This window comes from Peromyscus eremicus, unplaced genomic scaffold (genome assembly GCF_949786415.1).
Source record: "Peromyscus eremicus unplaced genomic scaffold, PerEre_H2_v1 PerEre#2#chr22_unloc_1, whole genome shotgun sequence".
NCBI lineage: Eukaryota > Metazoa > Chordata > Mammalia > Rodentia > Cricetidae > Peromyscus > Peromyscus eremicus.
Window position 1 is genome coordinate 7,121,590 of NW_026734286.1, and position 25,026 is coordinate 7,146,615.

At 41.9% G+C, this 25,026-nt stretch overlaps 1 protein-coding gene across 1 annotated transcript in view; it reads left to right on the forward strand.

The window, feature by feature from the left end:
- Positions 1–5,013: 5,013 nt before the first annotated feature.
- Positions 5,014–25,026, forward strand: part of LOC131900701 (zinc finger protein 260-like) — a 409,697-nt gene continuing 389,684 nt past the window's right edge. Inside the window, 3 exon segments of the mRNA XM_059252022.1 lie at positions 5,014–5,114; positions 10,310–10,436; positions 10,646–10,706. Coding sequence (XP_059108005.1) covers positions 5,112–5,114; positions 10,310–10,436; positions 10,646–10,706 — 191 coding nt within the window. The 5' untranslated portion in view covers positions 5,014–5,111.

The window sequence follows — 25,026 nt, forward strand, 5'->3', positions numbered from 1 at the left end:
CCAGCCTGGGCTTATTTATTTGTAACGGTAACGCCCGCGTTACTGTCACCCGTTCACCATGTCCGAGCGAGGGGCTGCGGATAAAAAATAGAGACAAGAAACAGCGAGTCATTCGCCACGGCTGTAAGCCGGGTGCCAGCCGAATGCCGTTTATTGAAAGAGGGAGGAAACCTTAAATACAGGCTTACAGCACAATGGCGGATCCCCGGAGGGCAGAAGTTTGCTACTGAATGTTCTACATTCTTGCATCTAAGCTGTTAACGCCCAATATGCAGGATACACAAACAAGGAACTTCCCTAAAGCATTCAGGAGGGTGGATACCGGCAGGGAATTAGCATAGGAAGGACATATGGTCAAGGTCGGCAAGCAGGCAACGGCTTTACTCAATATGGGAGGAGACCAGGGCCCTACATTTATTCACTTTTTTCTTTTAAACACTGGTAGGAACAGAGCCCAGGACCTCAAGTACACCATGCTAGCTTCCACCCCTTACTGGCGTTTTTTGTGAAGGGCCTTTAATCCTGAGCCAATTCAATTCCCTCGTTTCTTTCTTTCTTTGCTTTTTTTTTCTTTTCTTTTTGGTTTTTTGAGACAGGGTTTCTCTGTGTAGCACTGACTGTCCTGAAACTCACTCTGTAGACCACGCTGGGCTCGAACTCACAGAGATTTGCCTGCCTCTGCCCGCACCCTCCTCTCTGGATGCTGGGATTAAAGACACGCGACAGCACCCCCAGCTCCCTGGTTTCTTTAAATATCGTATTGAACTCACGTTTATTGTCATAACTGAGTTTTGGGTACAGAAGCTCAAATTATCTTCTGAGCCTACCTGCCCCATTGCTGCCCTCACCTGGTGGTCCACACTGGTTATGATTCCTCTTATACTCCTGGGTGGACGGTAGTGATGTCAGTGGCATATCAGAAGCTGTAACATGTCAAGTGTTGCAGAGTGATGGGAATCAGAGTCCCAGAGTGTAGGGGGCAATGTGTGCTGGGGTCAGTTGGGCACCATCGGTAAGTGTACCAGCTGATTTGATGTCAACTTGACACAAGCTAGAGTCATCAGAGAGGAAGGAGCCTCAGCTGAGGAAATGCTTCCATGAGATCTGGCTGTAAGGCATTCTCTCAATTAGTGATCAGTTAGGGAGGGTCCAGTCCACTGTGGGTGGTGCCTTCCTTGGGTAGTGTGTTTGGGGTCTGTAAGAAAGCAGGCTGAGCAAGCCATGGGGAGCAAGCCAGTAAGCAGCACCCTCCATGACCTCTGCATCAGCACTTGCTTCCTGGGTCCTGCCCTGTGGGAGTTCCTGTTCTGACTTCCTGCAGTGGTAGAGTGTGATCTGGAAGTGTAAGCCAATTTAACCCTTTTCTCCCCAAATTGCTTTTTGGTCATGGTGTTTTGTTGCAACAATAGGAACCCTAACTAGGATGAGTTAGGACCAGGATTGTGGAGTATTGCTGTGACAAACCTGCCAGTGTTTTTGGAGGGGTTGTGGCAAGACTTTGGAACTAAGAGCATGGTGGGATGTTCTGTGGGAGCTTGGGAGACAAGAATGTTGAGAGCAGTACAGAGTTTTGGGGCCTGGCTTGTGACATTTCAGAGGGAAGTACAAAACTCTATCAGGGCCATTTGTTATTTTGAATTAAGATCCTGTGGTTCTGGTTAGCTGGGGTTGAAGAATCAGCTGTGACTAACAAGGGACCAGAACTACTAAAGTGAAACTTTGCTTTGCTGGGATACTTGATGCTGGTCAGCTCGAGCTAAGAAATTATCGGTGACTAAGAAGAGAACTGAATCACTGAGGGAAAATCTTCTGGGAAGTGTTTCCTGAGAGGATAGAGAAGCTGTGTTCCAGAAGCAGCCAAAATGGTACCCTGTGCTGGTAGCAGGACTTGGTAATGTGTCAAAATCACCCAGGTGGTGACTTGAAGGGGTCCTGGGGAACAGCTGAGAGGCTTGGCACTGTGAGAGGCCAGGAAAGGTCATTGATAAAGGCGCTGCCTCAAAGCTGTTGAAGGCCCAGGATTGAAGGGGTCATACAAAGAAGCTGAGGCTTGGCACCATGAGGAGAGCCTATGAGAGGCTATTGGTGAAAGTGCAGCCCAGTTGCAGAGAGGACCCCAGCATTTTGGAGATGCCAGTACTATGGGATGACCACTAAGAACAGCAGCAGCTGTGGAGTGGAGCCAGCTGGAGCCTGGAAGACAAGCTGTGTGTGCTACAGAGGGCAGAGCTGGAGAAGTGATCCAGACATTTGGAGGAGTCCAGAAGATAGTGAGTGGATCCCAGCCATTGGACGGTTGGAACTTTGTTTTGCTTTGATTTGATTGTGACGGTGCCCTGATTTCTCCCTCTTGAAGTAAAACAGTATTTTACTGGAGCTCACAGTTGAGAGACTTTGGATTTTTAAGGGACTCAAATTTTAATGTGTTTGAATTTGTAAAGACTGTGGGACTTTTAAAGTTATTTATATTTTTAATGTGACATCTTGGGGATGAATAAGAAAGGATGAATAAGAAAGGTATTGTGGCTTTAAAAGTGACGTATTTATGTGTCAGGTTGACAAGGGGTCAATTGTATTGGCTGGCTTTGTATGTGAACTTGGCAGAAGCTAAATTCATCAGAGAGGAAGGTGCCTCAGTGAGGAAATGGTGAGGAAATGCCTCCATGAGGTCCAGCTATAAGGCATTTTCTCAATTAGTGATCAATGGGGGAAGGCCAAGTCCACTGTGGGTGGTGCCATCCCTGGGCTGCTAGCCCTGGGTTCTATAAGAAAGCAGGCTGAGCAAGCCAGTAAGCAGCACCCTCCATGGCCTCTGCATCAGCTTCTGCCTCCAGGATCCTGCCATGTGGGAGTTTCTGTTCTGACTTCCTCCAATAGGGAGTGTGATCTGGAAGTATAAACCAAATAAACCTTTTTCTCCCCAAATTGCCTTTTGGTCATAGTGTTTTGTTGCAGCAATAGAAACCCTAACTAAGACAGCAAGGTCCCAGGCTGGGCCCCCAGTGCATGATGAGTCCTGTACATACCCTGGGGTCTGGGAAGGTTGTCCCTGAGGCTTTTGCCTGTAGAAGTGAAGGATAGAGACTAAACGGCTGAGCTCTGTCCTCAGCAGCCCTGAGCCTGCATCTGCTGCATCTGCAGGATCTGGCTGAGAATGCACTGCACATCCTCATCCCTGAGGTAAGATGGTACGGGACACAGGCAGAGCTGAGAGAATGAGAGAAGAGAGAGAAGCAAGGAGGGAGAAAGAGAAGGAGACGCCTAAGGCAAGTCAGTCAGCCACCAGCCTGCCAGCCACCGAGGAAGAGTGAAAATAGGGCATACAGAATGAAAGGTAAAAAGCTCTGACAGCTTAAGTCATAAGAGCGAGTGGGACAAGCATAAAATAAGGCCGAGCGTTCATAACTAATAAGTCTCTGTGTCATGATGTGGGAGCTGGTTGTTGGCTCAAAAGAAAGCCTGCGACACCTCTGTGCTCCCAACATGCAGCCATTCAATAATCAGCATTAGCATGTGACTCCCCCTGTTATTTTCCAAGTTGAGGTACAAATGAGTAGTGTTGGGAAACTAGATTATGTGATCCAGAAATCCTATCATAGGCCAGATTGAACATTATTGCCCCGGCCAGCAGGGCTTCAAGGGGTACTCGACCACTCTAAGGAGGGTATGTAGGGACAGGAGATACAAAGGAAATACAGCAAGTCTAGATTCTGATCAAGGTGCAACTTTATTTTTCTCCCGGAGGGTTTATATAGTTCCTGCAGGGTGGGGGGAGCAAGAAGCTGTTATTTGCATAGGGTGGGGCAAGCTAACAGGATGTTTGTATAGGATGTTCACAGGGTGAAAGGGTCAAGGGCTCTGACTCAATGTCCTGTTGCTAGGCAACCTGACTGTAAGATGATCTAGTTCCCTGTCTTATGGGGGGGGGGGTCTGTATTTTTCCATTAACTAGAGATTCTGTCCTTGTCCCTGACACATTATTGAGGACTAAGGGGGTCCAGCCCCTTAATAGTCCCCTCCCAGATTCCCGAAAGAATCTACAAGCAGCTGATAATTAATCTTTGATGAGAAGGAATGAATCTTTGTACATGAAACTCCTTAGTCCAGACACTTTATTATTCTCTGTCAGTTCTCTGTCAGTGCCACCATAGAAAGCTGGGCAAGTGTTAGTGTTTGGATGGCAAGGTGCAGCTGAGAGAGGTGTGAGCAGTCGTGGGTGTGCCTTATTGAAATTGCTGGTGCCTGGTGAATATCAATCAGGTGGTTTATATTTGAACTGGGTGGACTGGGTACCATTTCAGCTGTGAGGGAGGGGATCACTCCACTGCACATGGTTTAATGATCTTCATATGCTAGAGAGACCCGGTGGGCAGATGGAGAGTTGTCTACTCAGTGAGGGACAAGTTCAGGAACGACTCTTCAGTATAGGTACAAGTTTCTGCTTCAATGCCAATCTCTGCAGGTCTGGGACAGTTGGGAACTACAGAGCTGCATCTGTTTTTTTTTTTTTTTTTTTTTAAAGTTCATCAAGCCACGGTTCCTCTCCAACAGCTGCTCAGGATCTCGACTACAGGGTATTTTTTTTTTTTTTTTTAAGAGATTTACTTATTTATTATGTATACAACGTTTTGCCTCCATGTATGCCTGCAAGCCAGGAGAGGGCACCAGATCTCATTATAGATGGCTGCGAGCCATCACGTGGTGATTGGGAATTGAACTCAGAACCTCTGGAAGAACAGTCAGTTGTCTTAACCTCTGAGCCATCTCTCCAGCCCTAAAATTTGTAGCCCAGGCTGGTCTCGAATTTGTCATTTTCCTGCCAAGCTTCCTTCAGCAAATCCTACCTGCGAGCGCCACCACAACGGGCGAGCTGCAGCTTTTCACTGCACTGGGACTCTAAGGGAGCTGCCCCTGTCATTCAGGCACACTAGCCAATCATGGCTTCCAGATGGATTTCCAGTCAGAATGTGGGCGGGTACTTCCGATTCCCCTTGGTGAAGGCTCCCTAAGCTCCTCCGCGACTGAGGGAGGGAGACCCTCGTGTTCCGTGTGCTGTGCTGTGACCCGCTGCCGGGAGCTGTGAGGAGAGCCCGGCGAGCTGGGAATCCGCCATGGTGAGCGAGGGGCCGCCGTCCCCATGTGGGGAGGAGCCTTGGGAACAGGTGTGGGGTCCAGGGGCTGTGGGAAACAGCGGCCCAGCACAGTGAGGTCACATAAGGGCCATGCCACTTCCGGGAGCTGGGCGGGAACCAGGGGACCACCTAATTACGTGGCGCCCCCGGGTGCGCAGGCGCAGAGCGTGGGATGCGGGAAACCTTGTGTGGAAACATCCTTGTTGTCAACGTTATGGTGCAGGGCGCGTGTATGCGCTGTTTTTACTGTTTCCAGGGAAGGCAGTCTTTTTTTTTGAGACAGCATTTCTCTTTATAGACCAGGCTGGCCTCAGAATCACAGAGATCCTCCTGCTTCTGCCTCCCAAGTTCTGGGTTTAAAGGTGTGTGCCGCCACCACCTCGCAGTTCAGTACAGTCGTTATTGCAGTTGCATTCAAAGTTTAAAGTCAGATGGTCACTGTGTGTATGTACTATTTATTCAGTCATGTGTTGGTCATTTTTTCATTCATGATAAACTTTTCTCATCCAATTTGTTCTTAGCATAAATTGTTAGAATTTAATTGGACTTTTGCCAGATCTATGGCTCAAATTCTGTATTGTAATATAATATTCACATAATAGCCAAGATGACAGCAAACCACTTGGTTGCTTTCTACTCAAGGTTAGTCCTGCTCCCTGCTAAGGAAGCCCCTTCTCCATCAGGCACAGTTCCAGTGGCATCCCCATTCTCCATGGTTAAATGTGCACTGTTACACCCTTTCCTTAAAAAGACTCTTTAATTAGGTTTGCATGTATGTAGGAGGAGATGGTCCTTGTGTCTAGGCAGGTAGGCCCCATGCAGCTAGGGAACAGAGGAAAGAATTCCATGACCCCAACCAGAGACAGTTGAGTCCATCCATGTGTTTCCCCAACTGACTGTAACTGTTGAAGCCAGTTGTTGTCATCCAGGTCTGTCACCTTCTCCTCAGTCCCCAGACACAACATGTTGCTTGGCCCCATTTTCTCCCAATTGAGCCTTCTCTGGGCTGTAATCAGACAGATTTGTGTCTCTCCATGTTTGCTGGACTGAAGACTTTTGGGTTTAATTTGTTAAAATAATTAAATCAGTGGTAGTGTTACATGCTTTTAATCCTAGTACTTGGGAGGCAGAGGCTGGCAGATCTAAGAATTTGAGGCCAGCCTGATCTATAACGCGAGTTCCAGGACATCTAGGACTATACAGTACCCATCAGTTTGTTCTCTCTCTCTCTCTCTGTCTCTCTCTGTCTCTCTCTCTCTGTCTCTGTCTTTCTGTCTCTCTCTCTCTCTCTCTCTCTCTCTCTCTCTCTCTCTCTCACACACACACACACACACACACACACGCAAAAAAAAAAAAAAAAAACCAACAAGAACCAAAAAAACCCCAAAACACAAAACAACCCAAACAGACAAAACAGTTAAGTAAAATTTAAAACCTTTGTGCCTTGTGTGGCAGGCACTTCTCTCCAGTTAGAAATACAGCTTCATGCCATCATCTACAGCAGTCACACTTCAGCACACCAGGTTTACAGATCACTGCTTGGAAAGAGACACAAATTATGGAAGAGAAAGTAGTGGAACTTCCTCTTTTTCTTAGGGCTCAGCCCTGGAGAACTTTTCCCTTTCCCTGGAACTTCTTAGAGCAGGCATGAAGTGGAGGAAATGCTCATCTGAGGAACTATTTCCCCTGACCTGTGTGCATTCTGCTTAGATGGCCGTGGGTGTTGGGGCCTGGACTAGTGGCCTGGCTGCCTTTGTTAGAGCTCCGGAAGGAAGTGTATCCTGACTTGTTGGGAAGTCAGGCTATACCTGCAAGTGTTACATCCCTGGAGGGAAGGGTATCCTGACATGTCAGGAAGTCAGGCTGTATCTACAGTTGTGAAGGGAAGGCATCATGGATACCTACAGCTGTGAGGAGAAAGGTATCCTGACTTGTCTGGAAGTCAGGCAATACTCAAAGCTGGCTTCTGGTGGGTTATGGCCTCCCCTCAGGATGTGGCACTCTACAGTTGAGCTCTGCTCTGCTGAGCTAAAGGAGTTTCCCAGCAGAGGTAATGCGTTTCTTCTTAGCTCCTGTCTAAGATGTTGCTTCTTCTGCTTCACTCTGCTAAAGGGGAAACCCCTGCAGAAATGTAGCAATCTGCTCTGGCTCCTGGGAAAAGTTGTTACTTATCTCCACTCCCATTGGAGTTTCCCAGCAGAGGTGTCTGTTTCTTCTTCTGCTCTGCCCCCTAAGGGAGCTTCCCAGCAGAGACTCTGCTCTGTGCTGGTGAAAGATCTTCACCCAAAACACTTTCAAGAAAGAACTGTACTGGGACTGAGGTGTCCGGGAGCGTGGCTGCCTCTGCCAGCGTGGAGGACAGCTGATACCTGAACAGGCACAGGGGATTATGTAGGGCTTCTTAGGGGCGGAGTTTATCCAGGGAGAAGATTTTCAGGGAGGGAATTGGTCAGATTTTGATCCCCTTGAGCCTGGACAAGCTCAGATTGGCTAGATTTTGTGCTCAGGATTGGTTGGTTTTGTGTTCAGTTGGTCAGGGTCATATTTGGCTCTGGTTTCAAAGCCAACATGTGTGTGTCTTTCACTGGCCCTTTGTAGCCTTTGGCTCTAGTCAGGACCAGGGTGTATTTCTATTACTACCTCGGGTTCCAAAACAAAAATGTGTTTCTTTGGCTCTAGTTTCAGGGTCAGGGTATATTTCTTTGGTTCTGGGTTCAGGGCCAAAGTGTTTCTTTCACTGGCTCTGAGTTCAGGGTCAAGGTGGGTTTCTATTACTGTCTCTGGTTTCAGATCCAGGGTGAGTTTCTATCACTGTCTCTGGTTTCAGGACCAAGGTGGGTTTCTTTTGCTGGTCCTTTTACCCTACAGTAGCCCTTCCCATTTCCTCACAGGGACCAACACTGAATGTGAGCAGGAATCAAGCACAATACAAGCTAGTGCTTCTGCTCCTGGAGTGGGAGAGGTGGCGACTATTTTTTCACCTCTGGGTAACCTGGCAGAGCCAAAAGGATTTGGGTCCCCAACAGGAGAAAGCACTTGTCTCCACCTGGGTGGAGGAGAGTTTCACACCAGAAAAAACCCCTGGTCAATACAGGGAAGCAAACCTGATAGAAACACATAGACACCCATGTAGAGACATATACACAGAGAGACAGACATGCAATAAAAACAACTAGGGTGGCTATCACATATTCATACACCTGAACAGACAGAGCTATCCGGTGATGAATGACATGGTTCCTAGACACTGAATCAGCATCTACATCTGACCTCTGCTATGTCCAAACAGAAGGCACTTCAACAAGACTTACCTCCAGAAGTGACAGAACAGGTGACTTTCTAATTTGTTTCCTTGGGATTGGAGGTGTCAGATCCCTCTAGGCACTAGGCAGTAAATGTCAAAGGTAGCCCTGGTGGGGTTTGAATAGGAATGGCCCCATAGACTCATGTCTGAAGCTTGGCCTATGGGAAGGGGCACTATTAGGAGTTGTGGTCTTGTTGGAATATATGTGGCCTTGTTGGAGGAAGTGAGTACTGTGGCTGTGGTCTTTGGGGTCTCAAATGCTCAAGCTAGACCAAGTGTGCCTCAGTCTCCTTCTGCTGCCTGCTGATCAAGATATAGAACTCTCAGCTTCTTCTCCTGCCCGACATCTCCCTGCTGGCTGCCATGCTTCTTCCCATGATGATCATGGACTAAAACATTATCATTAGATGTTTGGTGTTTGCCCTGCATGGTTTCAGACTTGCCTTGGTCCAATCTTTCCTTAATTCCTTGAAAGGGAAATGTATATTCTGTGCCGTTGTGTTTGGGTTGATATGATTCATGATTTGTTATTTATTACATGAGGTCATAGTCAAGAGACCTCCTTGCATGTCAGAAGAAACTGTGGACATTCAAACAGTATTGGGACTGTTACATAACATGTGAATCTATGAAATCAGACTAAATACATTTTGCATCATGGTTTGACTGTTAGCCTGTCATGACCTGTGTCAAAATGTTGTGGGTTGAATGAAAAACCTTCCAGGTAGTGTGCTGAATGTGAGCACATTCCTTTGTTTTTTTGAAAGTGAGCAGCCCCCTTCCTTCTCAAGTAGGCATGCCATCACCAACAATAGAGACTCCATTCTTAAATAATGTAAGGTAAAGTAGAAGTAATTGCTTTTCCTTGTCAATCCCTATTTCTTGCCTGATATTTTTATGTTTATATTTTTGGCAGATTGAATCAGGTTTTTGTACATGTCAGGCATTTGCTCTTGTGCTGAACTTTACCCATGTCATGACTTTTGAACTTTGGCATTGGTGTCATTTTTCAGAGCAAAAATGCATTCATTCATGAAATTAATAGTGATCTCCTGAATCACTGAATTGTTGATGTGTAATATTGTCTCTACCTTTGTGTATGTTTTTACACTTTTACATTATTTTCAAATGTGTTATCTTATCTGTTGACCCATCTGTCTATACTCCCTCCCTTTTGGTGTTTGTTTTACTGTTTTAGGATCAGCATTTACTTTACTAATGTTCTTGAGAACTCATTAATCTGTTAGACAGCAACTGAGTAAAAATGCTTTCCTTCCTGGGAATTATTAGCCTTACAGTTCAATAAGGGTCACTCCAGCTTATGATAGACAAGAGCAGAACTGGCGGGAATGTTTAACTCTGTGGAGGAATTTTGAGTGAGGCTTGAGTGCTTTCTGTTTTTTAGTTTGAGACAGGGTCTCGCTATGAACCTTTGGCTGTCCTGGCAATCTCTACATAACCAGGCAGGCTTGAAAATCTCAGGGTTTCACCTGTCTCTGCCTCCCGAGGTTTGGGATTAGAGGTGTGCACCACCACACCCTTATTGCCCATCCTTTCTTGAAGTTAATAACTTTGATAAAATTCTGCTGATGTATACTAAATAGTTACTCTGTTTGCATGTCTCTCTGTATATATTCCTAGGCATTTCTCCTGCTGTGCCATATTCTATTCTTTAGGCACTGAAATGGAAGGTGTCATTCTCTTTTGATGTTTCCTTTTAAAATGAGTTGGTGACTACATTTGATATTTACTGACCCATGTCATAGAATGTATCAAGCACACAGAGTTATGTAAATATATTCTCAATGAAGTCTATATGTACAATGCAGTCAGTCTCACCATTTCTATTATGTACATATGTGGGATACTTTAGGATGCAGTGACCTATGAGGATGTGCATGTGAACTTCACTCATGAAGAGTGGGCTTTGCTGGATCCTTCCCAGAAGAGTCTCTACAAAGATGTGATGCTGGAAACCTACTGGAACCTCACTTGTATAGGTAAGAATGTGAGTTTTCTGTCACTTTTTAGCTTAAGGGGATAAGCTTTTTTTCTTTGGATTGGTGCTCTTCTGTGATTTCGCATATGAAAGGGGGGAGAATCTGGTGAATAAATCAGTCATGGTTGTAAGTTTCATGAAAGATAGTAATTTCAAGTGTGCCTAATTTCCAGTAATATATCACATACATTTTCTGATACTGTATTTTAGGTTACAAATGGGAAGACCATAATATTGAAGAACATTGTCAGAGCTGTAGAAGAAATGGAAGGTAATTTTCATGTGCAAGCTTGTATATATGTATGTGTGTGATAAGTATCAGATCCCCGGTTGTTGGCTTCCTCCATCACTGATGCAGTATGTCAAATTAAACCAAATTAATAAATTCAGATTTAATAAACAAGGCATAGCAAATCAGCGTACTTTCAGGGGCTCTCAGGAAGTCAGGAGACAGAATAGGAGAGCACCCATGGCAGATCTATGGGCCGGGTCTTAAATAGCCAGTAGGCATGGACATGGTCCCAGGCATCTCGGGGGGAGGAGCCGCCAGTTGTGGGCTTTGTGGAATGGGGCTCCCTGAGTTAGAGATTCCAAACTCCCAACCTTTTTGGGTCTATATGGGTGCAGGTTCAAGTCTGTCTGTTTCCTGCTGGCATGGGATGATGTGGGGAAGGAGGAGTTGGGATTGGGGTGGGCCCATGCTCAGCAGGGGTTATGGGTGGAGCAGCATTTGGATAGCTGCCATCCAGGAGACCTCAGGAACCTGTTCTTTTTTTTTTTTTTTTGTTTTTTTGAGACATGGTTTCTCTGTGTAGGTTTGGTACCTTTCCGGGAACTTACTCTGTTGCCAGGCTGGCGTTGAATTCACAGAGATCTGCCTGCCTCTGCCTCCTGAGTGCTGGGATTAAAGGTGTGTGCCACCACCTCCAGGCACAGGAATCTGTTCTTGAGGAGACAGAATGCAAGATGCTAGGAGAAAAAAATAGATTATTATCACTGGCCCTCTGAATGGGGCTACCCATTGGTAGTAGGAAGACTGCCAGAAAGAATGGAACTGAGAAGTGTCCTGGTTGTACAAAAGAGTCAAGGGTGAATGAGTGAGGCATGAGGGCAGATATGCCCTTAATTGGGACGTCTTGTAAATCTAGGTTTCAGTTGCTGGTTAGTTGCCCACTTGTGCCTAGAGAGGTGATATCAGCAGTGAAGTGCCAGGAGCTTGGGGAGACGGCATGGCAAATCTAGGGATGATGTGTTCCAGGAGTGCTGGAGCCATAGCATCTGCTGTTTCCCTGGAGGTTTGGAGAACATCCATCCTGTGAATGTGTCATAAGAGTTAAGAAATATAGAGCTTTTTATGAGTGGGCAGTTGGGTGAAATCAACCTGTTATTATTCCCCTACTTGGTGCCCTTGCTTGGTTTGCATTCAGAGCTGTTGCAGGGGCTGGTGTATGTGGAGGGCCCCTGAGGGTTTGGCTTTGGCCCAGGCAGGAAGAGTGAACCTACAGAATATGCTCAAAAATAGGCTCTGCAAAGTAATATTAGTTTCCATCAGGCCAGACTTCTTTACAAAGTAGTCCAGCCCTTTTCCCAGGAACCCTCAGGTGTCTGTAAAACTACTGGAACAGATTTATATCTTGGTGACATGGTAAAAAGCTATGGCCTTGGGTTAAGGCATGAACAGTTTTAAGTCTAAATTCACTGAACAAAGGAAGTTGTGTGAGTGAAGGAGGAGGGAGTTGAACATGCCTGCAGGGTTCTATATCCTCTTTAATGCTAACCTAGCTCTAAAAGCTGGACCAGTAAAATCCACCAAAATTTAAGGACCCCTGAAGACTGTTTATAATCAGTGCTTTATCAGTTTATCAAAATTGCATTTATCAAAGCTAAAACTTTGAACCTCTGAAATTATATCCGAAACCAGTTTATCCTGTACCATGCAGTCTGTGAATGAGGCACACTTGTATGTATTTTTAATAGGAAACTTACTAATGAGATACTAAGGTGCTTGTAGCCTTGGGATTGGGGGTTCTGTTAAACTGGCAAATCTACTAGTACCCTGGTCATCAAACACAATCAGATCTGAGAAGGATAAGTAAATGAGCAGGAATGAGCCAGCTTTCCAGTTACCCAGGCTGTCCCAAGTCTCTCCGTGGTCACTGGGGGACAAGTCCCAGAGGTAGCACTTGTTCAGATGCCAAACCCAGAGGATCCAACAGATTCTCTGTGGAGTAGAAATTTGGGGAGATTGGCCTACCTATCTTGGCAGAGTGGGACAATTGTTCCTCCATTGCTCAACTTATTCATAGTCTGGACATGATTTCAGCAGCACTTAAAGGTGTAAAGCAGCTTTTTGCTGTGTGGCTGGCTTTGTTACATTTGAGCAAGTCTCCCGGTGGAAGTTGTGCTGTGGCCATCCATCTTTTTGGAGAAGATACAAGATGCTTCCAGGAGTTGGCATGTCTCTCATAAAAAGCTTTTATATTAAATGCCATATTCTCAGATCTCTAAGGATGTTTGAGAATGTTAGGTATATCTAAATTAGACAAATGTTTAGGCTTAAATTTGAAGGCATATATAAGTTAAGTCTGGACATACAGTTTACCCAATTAGTTATAGCTTACCAATGTTAGTAAAAGCAAGAAGATTCAGTCTGTAGTTTTTAGCGGTGATCCTAAGATATATAGGACAAAACTAAGTTTTAATGTTGCAAACAATTTAGTTTCAATATCAATTGTCAAAATCAGCATTGTTTTAAATCCTACTTTCATAAAACTTGTTTTTAGGCCAGGACAGGTGGTGGTGGCGGTGGCGGTGGAGCTCTGGTTGGAGGGACGAAAGGAGGGGGGACCAAACAGAACAAACTGGCTGGAGACATTTATGTAGTAGTTCAGGGTGTTAGAGCAGACAGGAACAGAGAGAACAGACAGGAACAGGACAGGAATTATCAAACATAAATGTATCCTAACCACAGGAATTATCAAACAGAAATATATCTTAATTCAATTCTATTGGAGACCTAATGTCTCCTTGGTGGGCCCAGTCCAAGTGGTTACCCTTTCTAAAGATGGTGGTGAAGTATCTTTAACCTCAATCAAAATGGCGGCTGGCTATATGGTCACCCTTCCTAAAGATGGCTGTGAAGTCATTCACCTCTCTCTCTGACCTTAACCATAATGGCACCTGCCCAGGTGGCTGGCTGCCTGTAATTAGAGTAGTGGCAGACCACGTGATGTTCTCCAGCACAGTTTCAATCTGGAGTCACAAGCCTTATAGGTTTCAAAACATCCAATTAGCAAGACACATTCAGGACACATAAACTCAGGCCTTCAAAACCTGTCAGAAACACACATGTGTGGCCACAGCATTCACACATTTCCACCAACACCTTTAAAGACAAGACAGGCAAACGATGCCACAATAGATGTCACAGTTTCAATCATAGCCATGTAAGAGGCATGTTGTAGGACTGTCCATCCACTTACTGTCATGCCTTCCATGTATCATATAAGGTATACACAATGATGAGGAGATTGGGTATGTCCAAGACCTTTTATAAGTAAAGCTTCCATATTAAAGCCAGTGTTCCTCATTTTCTTGTAGTGAGTGATTTAGCATAGTTTAACGAGAGGAGCACTTTATGAGTGACTTGGAGATGTATAAACATGTATCTCTATTCTACATCTGTATCACACACAAAACATTTGATTATGTGAGTGCAATGTGGAAACCTTTATTTGTTATCTTCTTTACCAGGGATATCATGTGTCACTCTGGATACAATTCATGTGAGCATAAGGGACATGGAAAGAAGTATTGCACTTCAGTCTCTCTCAGAACAACTGGAAGATATGTGGTAGTCCCCACTATGAGAAGACATGATGACTGTGATACAAGTTTACAATTAACTGGTTTTCCAGCTTCAGTGGGAATTGATCAACAAACTCTCATTGGAGAAAATGAGTACCAGGAATATGGAAATTCATCTCTCTCTTCTGGTTCACTGTGCACATGTAGTGTGGATCACAGTATAAGAAAATGTTATAGATGCAATCAATGTGGTCCAACTCTGAGTTCTTCAAGTTCTCTTCAAGGATGTGAAAAAACTCATATGTTAAGAGAAAATAATAAATGTGAGTCATCTACTGAAGGTTTTAGCTATTACAGGCATATTCAAACACACCAAACACCCAATAATGAAGAGAATCTCTATGAGTATAATCAATGCAATAAAGCCTTTAGATGTGATTGCTCTTTAAAATACCAAAGAACTCATTTGAAAGGAAAACTCTGTGAGTATAATCAAAGATATAAAAGCTTTGCATATCACAGTCTTCATCAAGTACATAGAATTCAAACTAGGGAGAAAAGGTATGAATCTCAGCAATGTGATAAAGCCTTTGCATGTCTCATAATACATAATAGAAGTTACACTGGAGAGAAACCCTATAAATGTAATCAATGTGGTAAAGCCTTTGCAGAGAAGGGAAGCCTTCACAGTCATGAAAGATTTCATACTGGAGAGAAATCCTATAAATGTAATGAATGTGGTAAAGCCTTTAGAGGGAAGAATAGTCTTCTCAGTCATGAAAGAATTCATACTGGAGAGAAACCCTATGAATGTCATGAATGTGGTAAAGCTTTTGCACAGAAGAGTTATCTTCTTAGTCATGAAAGAATTCATACTGGAGAAAAACCCTATCAATGTAATCAATGTGGCAAAGCCTTTGTACAGAAGAGTGATCTTCACAGACATGAAAGAATTCATACTGGAGAGAAACCTTATGAATGTAATCAATGTGGTAAAGCCTTTGTACAGAAGAATGTTCTCCACAGACATGAAAGAATTCATACTGGAGAGAAACCCTATGAATGCAATCAATGTGGTAAAGCCTTTGCAGAGAAGAGAAGTCTTCACAGTCATGAAAGATTTCACACTGGAGAGAAACCTTATAAATGTAATCAATGTGGTAAAGCCTTTAGAGTGAAGAATAGTCTTCTCAGTCATGAAAGAATTCATACTGGAGAGAAACCCTATGAATGTAATCAATGTGGTAAAGCCTTTGCACAGGAGAGTTATCTTCTCAGTCATGAAAGAATTCATACTGGAGAGAAACCTTATGCATGTAATCAATGTGGTAAAGCATTTGCAAAGATGCGTGATCTTCACAGACATGAAATAACTCATACTGGGGAGAAACCCTATGAATGTAATGAATGTGGCAAACCCTTTGCACAGAAGAGTCATCTTCTGAGTCACAAAAGAATTCATACTGGAGAGAAACCCTATGAATGTAATCAATGTGGTAAAGCATTTGCACTGAAGAGTCATCTTCTCAGTCATGAAAGAATTCATACTGGAGAGAAACCCTATAAATGTAATCAATGTGGTAAAGCATTTGCACAGAAGAGTCATCTTCTCAGTCATGAAAGAATTCATACTGGAGAGAAACCCTATGAATGTAATCAGTGTGGTAAAGCCTTTGCAGAGAAGAGTCATCTTCTCTGTCATGAAAGAATTCATAATGGAGAGAAACCCTATGAATGTAATCAATGTGGTAAAGCCTTTGCACGGAAGAGTCATCTTCATAGACATGAAAGTCTTCATAGAGAGAAACCCTATGATTGTAATCAATGTGGTAAAGCATTTGCATATAACAGTCATCTTCTCAGTCACTTAAAAAGTCATACTGGAGAGAAACCCTATGAATGTAATCAATGTGGTAAAGCATTTGCACAGATACATGATCTTCACAGACATGAATTAATTCATACTGGAGAGGAACCCTATGAATGTAATTAGTGTGGTAAAGCCTTTACAGAGAAGAGAAGTCTTCACAGACATGAAATAATTCATACGCGAGAGAAACCCTTTGAATGTAATCAACGTGGTCAAGCCTTTGCAGAGAAGAGTGTTCTTCACAGACATGAAATAATTCATACTGGAAAGAAACCCTATGAATGTAATCAATGTGGTAAAGCCTTTGCACAGGAGAGTCATCTTCTCAGTCATGAAAGAATTGATACTGGAGAGAAACCCTATGAATATAATGAATGTGGTAAAGCCTTTACAGAGAAGAGAAGTCTTCACAGTCATGAAAGAATTCATACTTGGAAAGAAACTCTGTGAATGTAATGATTGTGGTAATACCTTTGCACACAAGAGTCATCTTTACAGTCATGAAAAAATTCGTACTGGACAGTACCATATGGATGTAATCACGTGGTAATTTCAGATGTGATCTCCCATGTGGGTGCTGGAAAATGAATTGTGTTTTCTACAAGAGGTACTTGCTGGAGTCCAGCTCCATAGGGATTCAGGTCCCTTAAGAGGAGATAGGGCATTAGCAAAGGAAGGAGACTGTAGCTAGAGTTTTCCTGCCTGGCCCACAGTCAGGGCAAATCTCTCTCACCTGCCAGTCCCACAGCCACTCAGACCCAACCAAGTAAACACAGAGACTTATATTGGTTACAAACTGTATGGCCATGGCAGGCTTCTTGCTAACTGTTCTTACAGCTTAAATTAATCCATTTCTATTAATCTATACCTTGCCACATGGCTCGTGGCTTACCGGCATCTTCACATGCTGTTTGTCATTGTGGCGGCTGGCAGTGTCTCTCTGACTCAGCCTTCCACTTCCCAGCTTTATTCTCCTCCTTGCCCCGCCTATACTTCCTGCCTAGCCAACGGCCAATCAGTGTTTTATTGATTAATCAGCAACACATTTGCCATACATGCCACAGCAGGAGACTGCCACAATCTTAGCGTGAATCAGTATGGCTGCTGCTTTATTGAAAAAGGACTATACCCTTTATACTGTATAACTGAATCTCAGTTTAGATTAAAGCAAGGTTAAAAACAGACTTGATGATTCCAGGCTAAAAGCAGCTATCAACCTCATCACATAATTTTCCTGAGGCAAAAGTGATAAATTCAGCAAGTATCTAAATGCCTTTGTGGATGTGAGCCCATTGTTTCCTTCCAGTGTGCTTTCATCCTTGGAACTAGGTATGCTCAGTTAGTAAATCATTAAGTTCTCTATTCTTGGTGTAATCAGGGGGATACAATGGGGATTCTTTTGTGAGAGTAGGCATAGTCATTATGCTATATGGTTCCATTGTGGTGGGATTTTTTCCAAGAATTTTGTTTAAATAGACTGCCTATGTATACATTCTCATTTCCCATTGTAGCTCACAAAAAAATTTCCCACAGTAAAAGCAATAAGGAGACTTCATCACATATAGTGAGAATTATTAAAATTGAAATAAAAAATGCCGGAGAATTAAGATCTGCAATGTAAAAATGCTGGAACTTTGTCAATTAGCAATGGTCACTGTGCAGTCCACACTAGGTACTAAACACTAAACCATCTCTCATCCCTTTTTCATTTATTTATTTATTTATTTATTTATTTATTTATTTATTTATTTATATTTTATTTTTTATTTTTAAAATTAATTAATTTTTCTATTGTCAGCTTGATACAGTATAAATTGTTATCTTAATAGTGAAATGTTTCAGTGAGGCTTGCTCAGTAATTGAGTAAAACCAAAACTTATTATAAGCCATAGTCATCCTAGGGTCCACCATGCTATATATATAGCCTCCATGGTTCTGTGAGTTGCAGTCTGATTGTTCTTTACTTTATATCTAGTATCCACTTATGAGTGAGTACATACCATGTTTGTCCTTCTGGGTTTCGGTTAACTCACTCGGGATGATTGTTTTCTAGTTCCATCCATTTGCCTGCAAATTTCATGCTGTCATTGTTTTTCTCTGCTGAGTAGTACTCCATTGTGTATATGCACCACATGTTCTTAATCCATTCTTCAGTTGACGGGCATCTAGGTTGTTTTCAGGTTCTGGCCATTACAAATAGTGCTGTTCTGAACATAGTTGAGCATGTATCTTTGTGGTATGATTGAGCATTCCTGGGATATGTGCCCAAGAGTGGTATGGCTGGGTCTTGAGGTAGTTCGATTCCTAATTTTCTGAGAAACCACCATACTGATTTCCAGAGTGGTTGTACAAGTTTGCATTCCCACCAACAGTGGAGGAATGTTCCCTTTGCTCTACATCCTCTCCAACATAGACTGTCATTAGTGTTTTTGATCATAGCTATTCTGACAGGTGTAAGGTGGTATCTCAGAGTTGTTTTGATTTGCATTTCTCTGATGATTAAGGATGTTGAGCATTTCTTTAAATGTCTTTCAGCCATTTGTGATTCTTGTTTTGTGAATTCTCTGTTTAGCTCTTTAGCCCATTTTTTAATTGGATTGTTCAGTATTTTGATGTCTAGTTTCTTGAGTTCTTTATATACTGTGGAGATCAATCCTCCGTCAGATGTGGGGTTTGTGAAGATCTTTTCCCATTCTGTAGGCTGTCTTTTTGTCTTATTGACCATGTCTTTTGCCCTGCAGAAACTTCTCAGTTTCAAGAGGTCCCATTTATCAATTGTTGTGCTCAGTGTCTGTGCTGTTGGTGTTATGTTTAGGAAGTGGTGTCTGGTGCCAATGCTTTCAAGAGTACTTCCTAATTTCTTTTCTATTAAGTTTAGTGTAACTGGATTTATGTTGAGGTCTTTGATCCACTTGGACTTGAATTTTGTGCGTGGTGACAGATACGGATCTATTTGTAATCTTTTACATATTGACATCAAGTTATGCCAGCACCATTTGTTGAAGATACTTTCTTTTTTCCATTGTATAGTTTTGGCTTCTTTATCAAAAATCAGGTGTTCATATGTGCATGGATTAATGTCAGGGTCTTCAATTCTATTCCATTGGTCCGTATGTTGGTTTTTATATCAGTACCAAGCTGTTTTTATTACTATAGCTCTATAGTAGAGCTTGAGGTCAGGGATGATGATGCCTCCAGAGGTTGCTTTATCATACAGGATTCTTTTAGCTATCCTGGGTTTTTTGTTTTTCCTTATGAAGTTGAGTATTTTTCTTTCCAAGTCTGTGAAGAATTGTGTTGGGATTCTGATGGGGATTGCATTGGATCTGTAGATTGCTTTTGGTAAGATTGACATATTTACTATGTTAATCCTACCTATCCATGAGCATGGGAGATCCTTCCATTTTCTGATGTCTTCTTCAATTTCTTTCTTTAGAGATTTAAAGTTCTTATCAAAAAGTTCCTTCACTTGTTTAGTTAGTGTTATCCCAAGGTATTTTATTTTATTTGTGGCTATTATAAAGGGTGATGTTTCTCTGACTTTTTTCTCATCCCTTTTATCATTTGTGTATAGCAGGGCTACTGATTTTTTTGAGTTGATCTTGTATCCTGTCACTTTACTGAAGGAGTTTATCAGCTGTAGAAGTTCCCTGGTAGAATTTTTGGGGTCACTTATGTATACTATCATATCATCTGCAAATAGTGAAAGTTTGACGTCTTCCTTTCCAATTTGTATCCCCTTGATCTCCTTTTGTTGTCTTATTGCTTTAGCTAGAACTTCAAGTACTATATCGAATAAATATGGGGAGAGTGGATAGCCTTGTCTTGTTCCTGATTTTAGTGGAATCACTTTGAGTTTCTCTCCATTTAATTTGATGTTGGCTGTTGGCTTGCTGTAAATTGCCTTTATTATGTTTAGGTATGTTCCTTGTATTCCTGATCTCTCCAGGATCTTTATCATGAAGGGGTGTTGGATTTTGTCAAAGGCTTTTTCAGCATCTAATGAGATGATCATGTGGTTTTTTTTCTTTCAGTTTGTTTGTATGGTGTATTACATTGACAGATTTTCATATGTTGAACCATCCTTGCATCACTGGGATGAAACCTACTTGGTCATGATGGATAATTTTTTTGATGTATTCTTGGATTCGGTTTGCCAATATTTTGTTGAGTATTTTTACATCAGTGTTCATGAGGGAGATTGGTTTGTAATTCTCTATCTTTGTTGCCTCTTTGTGTTTTGGGTATCAGGGTAATTGTAGTCTCACAAAAAGAGTTTGGTAGTCTTCCTTCTGTTTCTATTGTGTGGAACAATTTGAAGAGTATTGGTATTAGTTCTTCTTTGAAAATCTGGTAGAATTCTGCACTGAAGCCATCTGGTCCTGGGCTTTTTTTGGTTGGGAGACTTTTAATGACTGTTTCTATTTCTTTAGGGGTTATTGGTCTATTTAAATGGTTTATCTGGTGTTGATTTAATTTTGGTATGTGGTATCTATCCAGAAAATTGTCCATTTCTTTTAGATTTTCCATTTTTGTGGGGTACAGGTTTTTGAAGTATGACCTGATGATTCTCTGGATTTCCTCATTGTCTGTTGTTATGTCTCCCTTTTCATTTCTGATTTTGTTAATATGGGTGCTTTATCTTTGCCTTTTGGTTAATTTGGCTAGGGCTTTGTCTATCTTGTTGACTTTTTTCAAAGAACCAACTCTTTGTTTCATTGATTTTTTTTTTTGTATTGTTCTCTTGGTTTCTGTTTCATTGATTTCAGCCCTCAATATGATTATTTCCTGTTGTCTATTTCTCCTGGGTGAGTTTGTTTCTTTTTTTTCTAGAGTTTTCAGTTGTGCTATTAATTCATTGATATGGGATTTCTCCATCTTCTTTATGTGTGCATTTAGAGCCATGAATTTTCCTCTTAGCACTGCTTTCATACTGTCCCATAAGTTTGGGTATGTTGTACTTTCATTTTCATTGAATTCTAGGAAATCTTTAATTTCTTTCTTTATTTCTTCCTTTACCTATTGATGTTTCAGGTGGGCATGATTCAGTTTCCATGTGATTGTAGCCTTTCTATAATTTTTGTTGTTGTTTAAGTCTAACTTTAAGGCATGGTGGTCCGATAAGATACAGGAGGTTATTCCAATTTTTTTGTATCTGTTGAGATTTGTTTTGTGACCAGGCATGTGGCCAATTTTTGAGAAGGTTCCAGGGGGTGCTGAGAAGACATTATATTCTTTTGTGTTAGGATGGAATGTTCTGTAGATATCTATTAAGTCCATTTGAATCATAACATCTGTTAGGTCCTTTATTTCTTTGTTAAGTTTTAGTCTGGTAGATCTGTCTTTTGGTGAGAGTGGTGTGTTGAAATCTCCCACTACTAATGTGTGGGGTTTGATAATTAAATTTCTGGCTTGAAAATGCCAATGCAGCATGCAAAAGGGTAATTAGGCTGTTAAAGCCACGATCAGCACCCTTGGAGTAGTGGATTAGAGATACAATTAATATTGAATCTCATGATGATGATACTTGGATAGGAGAGGTGATTTCCAGAGGACTGAAGAAAAATGTCAGATGCTTTAATTATGGTAAGCAAGGTCACCTAAAAAGGGACTGTAAACAGGGCATTTCTAGAAACAATGTTTCTTCAAGGAACAATGGCAGCAGAACGCTCCTCTTTTCTGGATTATGCAGAAGGCGTGGTAAAGGCAAACAGCAGACTAATGAATGTAGATCAACAAGGGACAGACAAGGTCATCCTTTGCCTTTGCCATTGGGAAACTCCCTGATGGGCCTCTTGATGGGTCTCTCGCAGGCCCACATGGCAAATTCAGTTCAGTCCTTTCTTGCCATTGTAGAAGAAAATCTCTCCCAGAGCAATTCAGTATTCCAAATGCTTATTGTAATAAACCATAGTGCTTGGGGTGATAGAACAGCTACAGCAGAGAGAACAAAAAGTTCAGGAAAAACCATAAAGTGAATTTTTTGTCAAACTTCTATAAGTGAACAAAGACCAAAAATTGAAAGTATGAATAAATGATGTTCTTATTGAGAGTCTTGTAGACACAGTTGTGAATGTAACAATAATTACACCAGAATCTTAGTATCCAGATTGGCCTCTTCAGGAGGTAAATGTTCAGCTGTTAGGGATTGGAACATTATCTCAAGTGAAACAGAGCATGAAATGGGCCAAATGTATAGGGCCAGAAGGACAGACAGGAAAATTAAAGGCATATGTGGCTATGAATGTAGCTTGAGTTTTTCTGCCTGGTCCACAGTCAGGGCAAATCTCTCTCACCTGCCAGTCCCACAGCCACTCAGACCCGACCAAGTAAACACAGAGACTTATATTGGTTACAAACTGGATGGCCGTGGCAGGCTTCTTGCTAACTGTTCTTACAGTTTAAATTAATTCATTTCCATAAACCTATCCCTTGCCACATGGCTCGTGGCTTACCAGGATCTTCACATGCAGCTTGTCATGGTGGCGGCTGGCAGTGTCTCTCTGACTCAGCCTTCCACTTCCCAGCTTTATTCTCCTCCTTGTCCCGCCTACACTTCCTGCCTAGCCAATGGCCAATCAGCGTTTTATTTATTGACTAATTAGCAACACATTTGCCATACAGAACATCCTGTATGCTGTTAGGGACTGGAACATTATCTCAAGTGAAACAGAGCATGAAATGGGCCAAATGTATAGGGCCAGAAGGACAGACAGGAAAATTAAAGGCATATGTGGCTATGAATTTATAGGGCTGGGATTTATTACAGCAGGAATACCCAGATAAACATTCCTCCAATCTCAGAAACAAACCACAAACTAACACATGTTTCTGGGAAAAATATTAGAAGATATTATAAAGAACAGTCAGCAGCCATCCAGATTGTACAAGAACAGAGCACAACAGCTGCTGATCTTTCAAGGACACTATCAGCTCTGCCTTTAAAATGGTTAACAGACAAGTCTTATGGGTTCAGCAATTGCATTTAACAGCAGAGAAACTAGAGGCCTTAGAACAGCTGGTACAAGAGCAGTTAAATGCCAACATATTGAAGAATTAACCAGGCCTTGGAATTCTCCTGTATTTGTTATTAAAAAGAAATCTGGTAAGTGGAGAATGGTAACAGATCTAAGAGCAATTAACAATGGGCTCTCTACAATCTGGAATTCCTTTGCCTACTCTGTTACCTAAAGGATGGCCTGTTTTTTCCCCTGCCTTTGGATGCCGTCTTATAGTTACCAATTTAAAAGACCGTTTCTTCTTAATACCTTTACAAGAAAAGGGTGGAAAGATTTGCCTTCACAGTGCCTACTTATAATAATTCTCAGCTGGTTAAGAGATATCAATGGAAGGTTCTCCCACAGAGAATGTTAAATAGTCCAACCCTGTGCCAATATTTTTTATGACAGCCATTGAACGTAATACATAAACAACTTCCTGAATCTATAATTTATCATTACATGGATGATGTTTTACTAGCTGATTCATTGCAGATACCTTAGAATGTTTTAAGAAGTAAAGAAAAATTTGCCTTGTTGGAGATTACAAATTGCTCCTGAAAAGATACAAAGAGGAGATTCTATTAATTATTTAGGATATAAAAATAGGTCTATAAAAATTAGATCCCCAAAAGGCCAAATTAGGAGAGATCAACTACAGACTCTTAATAACTTTCTGTAGATGTAACCAACCTTCTTATTAAATAAGAAACACAGAACCAATGCAAAGAAGAAAGCCAAGAGGTCAGAGCTAAGAGCTAAAACCTTACCCTTCCTCCTGCAGTGGTCCTACCTCTCAGAACTCACTACCCCTGTGTTAATGTCCTTATATAGTGTTCCTGTTCTGCCTTCTCATTGGTTGTAAACCCAACCACATGACTGCCTCGTCACAGCCTGTCTGTATAGGCCTCCAGGTTTTCCTTGCTTGGTATTGAGATTAAAGGCATGTGTGTCCAATAATGGCTGTATCCCTGAACACACAGAGACTTACCCAGCTCTGCATACCAAGTGCTGGGATTACAAGTATACGCCACCACTGGGGGGGACTGGCAGGTGAAAGAGATTTGTCCTGACTGTGGGCCAGGCAGGAAAACTCCAGCTACAACTTTCAAAAATTATTTGGAAACATTTCCTATCTATGGATTGCTGTTGGCGTAAAAAATGATGAACTGAATAATTTGTTCAAAACCTTAGAGGGTGACAAGGACTTAAATAGTCCAAGAGAATTATCAGCTGAAGCTGAGAGAGAATTGGCTTTGGAGGAAAAGAAAATACAGGATGCACATGTGGATCGTGTGGATGCAAAGCTTGATTGCATTTGGCTATTTTATCCTCTAAGCATTTTCCTACAGGAATATTAATGCAGAGAGAAGATATTATATAGAATGGATATTTCTACCAAATAAACAGTGTAAAAAAGTTAAAAACTTATGTGGAAAAGATCTTTGAGTTGATTTTAAAAGGATTTATTAGGAATAGACCCAGCAGAAATTGTTGTACTTTTAACTAATGATGAAATTGACAAATTATAGGCAGAAAGTGAAGCTTGGCAAAGAGCTTGCAGTAATTTTTTGGGAGAGATTAACAAATATCTCAAAAAAATAGAATTCAAGTTATAAAAGGAGCTAACTGTATGCTGACTGCATTTACAGGAAACACCCATGTCTGGGGCTTGTACATCTTATACAGATGCAACCAAACAAGGGAAGGTTACAAATCAGAAAATTTAAGTAAAGTGGTTCAAAGTTCTTATAATTCTTTCCAAAAATTGGAGTTATATGCTATTATGATGGTATTAATGGATTTTTTTTAGAACCTCTCAACATAGTTACTGACTCCCAGTATGCTGACAGAGTGGTCTTACATATTGAGACTGCAGAATTTATCTCTGATGAGTCAGAATTAACTGAGAAAGT